Source organism: Argopecten irradians, unplaced genomic scaffold, assembly GCF_041381155.1.
Source record: "Argopecten irradians isolate NY unplaced genomic scaffold, Ai_NY scaffold_1211, whole genome shotgun sequence".
In the NCBI taxonomy this organism is placed as follows: domain Eukaryota; kingdom Metazoa; phylum Mollusca; class Bivalvia; order Pectinida; family Pectinidae; genus Argopecten; species Argopecten irradians.
In genome coordinates, this window is record NW_027188677.1 from 3368 (window position 1) to 11281 (window position 7914).

Below are 7914 nucleotides of genomic sequence, written 5' to 3' on the forward strand. Positions count from 1 at the left end.
GATTGTCAACAATTGAACAATTATTTATAGTTTGATGATAAATATAAACATTTTTTCATATAATTTGTACATAGATCAAACCATGCTGTGATACAAATATACTATAATGATGCATAATACTGCAGTTATTGATGTAAAAATGCATAGCATTCAAAGTTTTTATTTTATTTTTACTTTTTACAACATAGTACATTGTAACTATGCTAGAAATCCATCTATACAATAATTACATTTTAGCCAGTTTGGTACCTTCAAACTTCAGAAAAACAGAATCATGGATCCTAATATATCAACAACTGGAAAGAAAACCTGGCTTATCTACACATGTATTGTATACAATATTTTATTATTATATATAAATACAATACACTTAGGTTTTAGGCTAATCAAAGTTTTTAAGTGATTGATATGCATCTTAGATGAATTTTTAGATTTTTTTTGAGAAATTACAGAAGCTAGCACACTGCCCAAACCAAAAGAAAACAATTTTCAAATCTTGATATTTCCAATTATTTTTTCAAACTGACAAAAATCCCTCACTGAATTGTCCCTTTAAGGGAAGGCCATGACCGTGGACACATCAGAAAATTGTAAAAAACAAATACACTATGTATATTATGTAAGTCACATCATAAATAATAATGATTGTAGGATAATTTGAAGACATAATTGTTTGTTATTTAATATGGAATACTGATGGGTAATACATTTTTATAAAAAATAATTCTTTCAGGTCCACTTTAACCTATGATTTTTTTTCTAATCAGTGACATCGTACCTACCATTGCTACCAGAAATGGTTAATTATTATTTAGGTTAGTTTCAAGCAAGGATTATAAGTGTCGATGTCCTTGGTTTGAAGATTTTATTGCTCTCAAATGACTGTGACATGACCTTGGACTAGTATACACTATAATAACCAAATATGCATTATATATCGTATATACCAAGGATAAAATCTAGGTTTTTGTGGGAAACTATGGTACTTTTCAAAATTGGGAAAAGTTTACTTTATAATAGCGGTATTATTGAATATTTTACCAATCTCATTTTAGTAGAAAAATCATTGTAAAGAAGTGTTATAACACCTAGAATTTTATTTCAAGATTCAGTAAAACAGATATTTTAGCCTCATCATAAAAAATAAGTTTATTGCAGTTATATGTCGAGATGTACGATAAATAATGCATTTACAACCAAAAGTCTGAAAAGATGATGATAAATAAAACAAAGGGGAATTCTTATCACAAAATTTTCATTTTTTTAACTCCCAAGAGTTTGTTTTTTTTAAAGTTTAGAGGCAACTTTCAGGCAATTCAATCCTTGAGAGGAACTACCCATAAACGGTACCAAATTAAATCTTAATTGATCCCTGTTTAACATACATGTAACTGTTGTAAATTCATAAACATTCACTTTTGAATGTTGTCTGCATCTACATTTGTACATGTTATGATGTACATAATAGCCAAATTCATTTAATTAAAGACTATATGATGATAGATTTAAGATTAAATATTTAATTTATGCATGTGTCCAGATGAAGTTTATTAAACAACCTCAGTCTACAAAAACACTATTTGTAGTCTGTTCCAATTTGTTATGATAGTGGGAAATGTTTACAAGTTTAAAAAGTACTTTACACAATTTAACAAAATGTTGTTATGTTAACATTCAATACTTTATTCAGTTCAAACACATAAGTTTGGTATTCTGTCAATAATAAGAAGCATAAGCATATCATTTTATAGCATAAAGGTAGTTTATGTGGATCTGCAGGTCAACATATTATCGTACATATTGGTACAAGACACAATATTTATTGATCAATTTACATTAAAAACGACTACTTTTAAGTGTAAAATGCTTACAAACAAATAGGATATGTAGACGTTACATTTGTACATACTATACAGCTGTTCAAATCAGTCAACAGTAATATATCTACGCGTAAGTACCGCCATTATCACGTTACCGGCGATTTTTGAGTCGGTAGTTTTTTGTAGTAAATATGACTTGACAGTTAACAATCATCTTTCACGCGGTTTAACCAACAGTTCAAGATTAAAAAGTAACATACATATAACTCTAAAATTTCGTAATTAACGTGTTTTACGCGAAAGATCAGCCGACATCTACTACCATACAATGCTTTGTCAATGTAAACCGGAAGTTGCTTTACTCCCGGCGCCACTATCGCTTTACAAAGGGCGATAACTCAAAAAAAGTTATGTGGATACGTCTATACAAGGACAATTGTTTATCCATGATGTTTTTCAAAAATGGAGCAGCCATTTTGACGTTGACCGATTGATTTTAGAATGTCAATATTAGTGACATCATAATGGTCACGTGTTGTTGTCAGTGATTCCCATATAGACTTCACTTATAGATATATAAGAAGTGATAAATGAATTCAAATATAAGATGATAATTTAACAGTTTGATTTACCTCCCAGACTAAAATGCAGCGTAAAATAAGCGGCGAAAAAACGGTATTCAGTTCATATAAAATTCTTTAAAGGTACTTTTGAACGGTATGAAATCATCGTTGATATATAATATCATATAAAATTTATTTGATCATTGATAACAAAAAAAAACGTATCACATTTTTATTTTAGTTAATTATTATCTTGTTTGGATACATTGTATAATTTTTCGTTTCATGGATTACATCAAATTTGATTTGATTACAACCTACTTATATTTGTAGCATAATTATAAATCGGTCGGATCGGGCATAAGTTGTTTAAGTTTGATTTATATACATACATTACATTTGAAACGTTGACATAATTATTTTTAACAGGAACTCATTATATGAAGATTGTCAACTGTACAGCAGATATCAAGGAACCTTTTACGGAAAAATCGGTTACAGTATACAAGTTCAAACCGTAAGTAAGAAGTCTGCTATAATAACAATTTATATACATTACTCCATTCGAAAGAACTTTTTGTTAATTATAATACACTATATCTTCAAATGTATATATGAAACGTAGATGAATATCGTTATATATATATAGATCATGAGGAAAGTATTATATTCGAGTTTCTTTTTGTCTTTAAGTGCCGACACTCTTGGCATAATTGATGTATCCACACCAACACCTGCACCCACAACTGTACCCACAGCAGCACCAGACACATACCCTCTGGTGGTAACAATGACTGGATTCCGACTTGTGGGATCTAACTCAGTGTATCTGCATTGTGCCGTCAAAGTATGCGATAAACCTGATTGCGCGGTGAGTGTTACATGTACAATATCAAATCATCGTCAACAAAAGCGATATCATCATGATAAATATTGACTTTAATTTGGTTTACAGTATTAAAGAAATTAAAAGTATATATATGTATATCTTTTTACCCATGAAAATCTTAAAAAGAAACGAAAAAAAAAATATTGACTGTCACACAACAATTCGCAACAACAATGCTGTTTCTAACATAACATTTGAGCAAAATATGGCATACATTAAAGTAATGTCCGGCAAGAGAATACTACCAGTATTTGACATCGTAACAACTCATACAAGTAAAATGTACACAGCAGTTCCGATAATCCGCCCTGATGTGTGAACATTTTGTGTCCGTACAGCTATAGATAATACATGGTTAGTACCTTACGATGCGAGGTACTTTCCGTGTCGAGCACAAAAAAATACCATGTAAGATACTAACCGTGTATTATGTTTATCCAGCAACCACTTCCTTACAGATGACATTGAGAACGAAAGCAATTCGCCAGTTATTTTCATTGATTGCGCCCGAAGCGAGACGCTCATTTGATGCACAGGGAAAAATTGTGGGAAATATAAAAGCGCCTTCGCAAACAGTTCCAATTATTCTGATCAGTGTGTAATATCACTGAAACGTTATAGAAATATTCAGAAAACAACAATTACCCATCAAAGAATTACTTTACAATACATACCCTTGCCATGAGCCAAGAAAAAGATGACACTTCAATATAATCGTAAAATAACGTCATACCTGTTAATGTGACGTCACGTTTTGGTGGGACTAAATTGCGTTTCATTCACCGGAAGGTTAACTCTCGGGGTCAAGTTAGAAAAAGTTCCGTCAAATATGGAACATACTCACGTGATCACATTGACGATAAAAATCATTCGTCAGCTGATTGCTGGTGATTTTCCATTTCTACATCGACTCATCGCATAACTCAACTCACCAATTCAGTCAAACCTCTATGTATCGAAGTTCAAGGGATCGACAGAAAAACTTCGAAACATTGAGACTTAAAATTATTCATTAGGAATTCAACTAATAAGGGGCAAGATAATAAGTGTTGTACAGAAGAAAGAATTCTGACTTCACGACACGTTCGACTCATCAACTTACTATTGTTCTTCTAATCGAAGTTCAACTGTACAAATTCCCAAGGAAAACCTTATCAATGATTTGAAATTCTCTGATATTGATTACATATTCTATTAACTGCTTACTGTTAACGTACATATTTTCGCGTGTGTATTCGCGATATATAAATATATAATTATTAAAATTTATATGAGTCGTAACTGGGGCGAAAATTTCGACATGTTATTTTTTCTTCAGTAATCTATTAAACACCATTAGGTTTGATGAATGAAACCGTGAGAATCATTCAAAATGGACAGACAGACATGTGTGACGCCTGTTAAAAGTTGCTTACAAGACATAATCTGATCACTGTAAATTTCTTGTTTAATGCCTTAGTATGTTTAAATGGAAGTCACTTTACAATTACGTATTGCACTGTTATAATGTTAAATGGAATTGTACTCATTTCACTGCATTGTAGATGAAAATATAATGATTTTGGCAGTAGTGCCAAAAATCATTTTCAACTCATATTTGTACGTGTAAAATTAAAACCGATGCATTGTGAGTATTTTGATTTTCAAAATGATGGTAATTTGGGTGGTAAATACAACATCAAAAGATCTTCTAGATTAGTGAGTATGAAAATCATGGCATATATAATGTTCGCGTCGGTAAAATGTTCGTGGTAGATATACATTCGAATTGTTAGTAATATATTATTTTTTTCATCATTCTGATATGAGAATATGTATGTAAAACCATACCATACAGTTCATATATTTACAAAATATTACTCGTCTGGGAAATTTTGCGTTCAAATTACTTTCGAGTAATGAGTAAATCCCCTTCTCTTAAAGTACGTAAGATACAAAGGTTTGTAACTACAAAACCATCCAATGCCAGTACATTGATAGCATAATTGTGTTACTCAACATCAGTGTGCTGACATTATTAATTGTCCGGAAAAGATATACAGATTCCCGTCGCCTACAATAATTTCCTTTTTCTTTTGTGTAGGATATTAAACGAAAAAGAACCAAGCCTGGTATCATGACAGCCGGTGTACATTTTGAGGCCGTTGGAATACAAACCAGACTCTCTGCCAATAGTGCAATTGGTATGTATGTTTTCTTATATAATTGATGTATATTTTTTATTATTTTAGAAAATATGCAAGCTAATTTCAAAGTACCTTTTAGGTTAAGTTTGTAATTTAGAAGAAATTATTTTGTCTAATAAGCATGGTATGAGCGATGTCGACGATATAAAAAATGATACGCGTACTAATAACGTCAATCATTTTTGTCGTTTTACTAAAATTACCAAGTAGAATAATCACTAATGTGTTTTCATTTATCTCATATCAAATAATAATTGTGATTAATAACGATTCAACTGAAATCATATCAAAACGCGATATATAACCGGAGAAAGAAAATAATTTTTACAATTGATAGTAAACATCAATTATTATGTAATTTCATAACAAAGATATTCAGATTACTAAACACTAAAATAACTGTTTCAGAAATGTATGCTGCATGGAAACTCACAGTAACATTCGCCAATGTTGCGGTTGCCAATTACCGTACTTTGTGACAAGCCTCTAACTGACGGAGTATTGGTAAGGTTGTATTTCCGTACCATTAATGTTGTTTGGTGTTGGGTAAATGTTTTTTTTTTTTTTTTTTTTCAAAACCTTTTTTTTATTCAATAGTACATGTTGAATATAATACAATGTCCCTTCCACCGAAGGCCTCTCTTACAAATTTCCATATTTCTACATATTTTACTCTCTCTCTCACCCATCCAATATAGTACTTTATACTTATTTATATACATGTATAAATATAATTCTTGAAAAGACTTTTCTTATTTTAAGTTTTAAATTTTGTGTTTAATTGACCACTTAAGCATTATTTTACAGTGCGGTCTACAATATCTGCATATATATTGAATTATCAAAAAAGGAAATGTTAATATATAAAGTTAGAGTTTTGATATTACAGTAGATAAGATATTTGCTGGTAATAAATAAGGGGAGGTAACTCCTTCTACAAAGAGAATTGTATAAGGGAGACAACTCCTATATACAAACCGTATTATTCCTTCCTCTCATTTCTCATTCACTCTCTATTCATACCGCAACTGAAGTTCTGTACATAGTAGTTCAAATTCTATATATAGTAGAAATAATTCAGAAAGATTATGATATTTTGACTATGCTATGGCATTTGATAACATTTTGTACAGTTCCTTTTTTCTTGAATTTTGACATTTCAAATAATTCCCAATATTTTCTATAATAATGCTTTTAAAGATAATAAGTGCAGATTGGACACTTATATTCTTGTTTTGGTACTTCACAATATTTCTAACTTTCCATACTGTAAATTTAGTGCTGATAACAATTGTTTCCAATAAATCTTTCTCTTCATCTTCATAATTACCTAGCAGAAATTTTGCTTCATTACTAAATATATCAATAATCTTTCTGTTTCCAAGTGATTTGATTAGAAATATTGTGTTTTATACAAGACAAGAGATTTTGGACATAATTACATGTATAAAATAAATGACACAGTGTTTCAGCATTTTCACAAAAATGACATTTTCCATCCGATCTATTCATTAACTGCAATTTTGTTTCAGTAAAAATGATTCTATGTAATAAATTCCACTCAAATTGTTTAATTTTTTGTGAAATAGCAATATACTGAAATTTTGTCCATATTATTTGCCAATTCTTTTTATCTAAATTACTGTTTTGGAAATATTCTTTCCATTTTACTTCTGCAATGGGTTCACAATCCGGCATCAGAATTTTTTGTATATATTTCTCTTTTTAGCTTTTCAGAAGAAATTAGTGTTTCTTTATTCAATTTGTTGTTTTTAATAATTATTTTTAAATCAGAATTTATATACTGTTCAGTATCTTGAACATAGTTATCTCTGAGTATTTGTAAAAAATTTTGTGGAATTGAATTTTTAATAATAGTAAATTCTGCTATCCAGTTATTTTTTTTGTGTAGCTTTCTTAGAAGTAGCTCACTATCAATGAACTTTTTTTCATCTTCATTCCAAATATCTTTAATTTTTGTCAGCTGTGACCGTAAAAAAGATTTAAAACATTGTGATTTACCATTTACCATTAAATTAGTATTTCTAAAAAGGTTTTGGTTCATAATTTCATTTTTACTAGTGGCAGGGATTTTGGTTCTGAAAGTTGACCATGCTTTGATACATTTTTGATAAAAGACAGGTATTCCACTTAAATCTAGTCCTTGTAGATTGGAGCAATTACATATAAAATATTTTGTGTTATGTATTTCATCAAACTTTTGTAGGAAGTGTTTCCCAAATGCATTCCAATTATCCAATTTTGACTGCAGTATCCTGTATGTAGTCTTCACATATTTACTTAATATAAAAACATCAATATCTACCATATTAATTCCTCCTTTATTTTTATTGTTACAGCACGTTTTTCTATTAACAAGATTAATTTTGCTATCCCATATGAAATTCCATACAATCAAGTTAATTTCATTTTTGTACTTTTCTGGGATACCTCTA

The 7914-nt window shown here is 30.0% G+C and overlaps 1 protein-coding gene across 1 annotated transcript; it reads left to right on the forward strand.

Moving 5' to 3' along the window:
• The first annotated feature begins 2786 nt into the window (after positions 1–2786).
• LOC138314023 (uncharacterized) lies at positions 2787–5981 on the forward strand. Its single transcript, XM_069254227.1, has 4 exons — positions 2787–2900; positions 3077–3254; positions 5356–5455; positions 5867–5981. The coding sequence occupies exons 1-4, from the start codon at positions 2824–2826 to the stop codon at positions 5935–5937; spliced, it is 426 nt and encodes a 141-aa protein (XP_069110328.1). The 5' UTR covers positions 2787–2823; the 3' UTR covers positions 5938–5981.
• The last annotated feature ends 1933 nt before the right edge of the window (positions 5982–7914 follow it).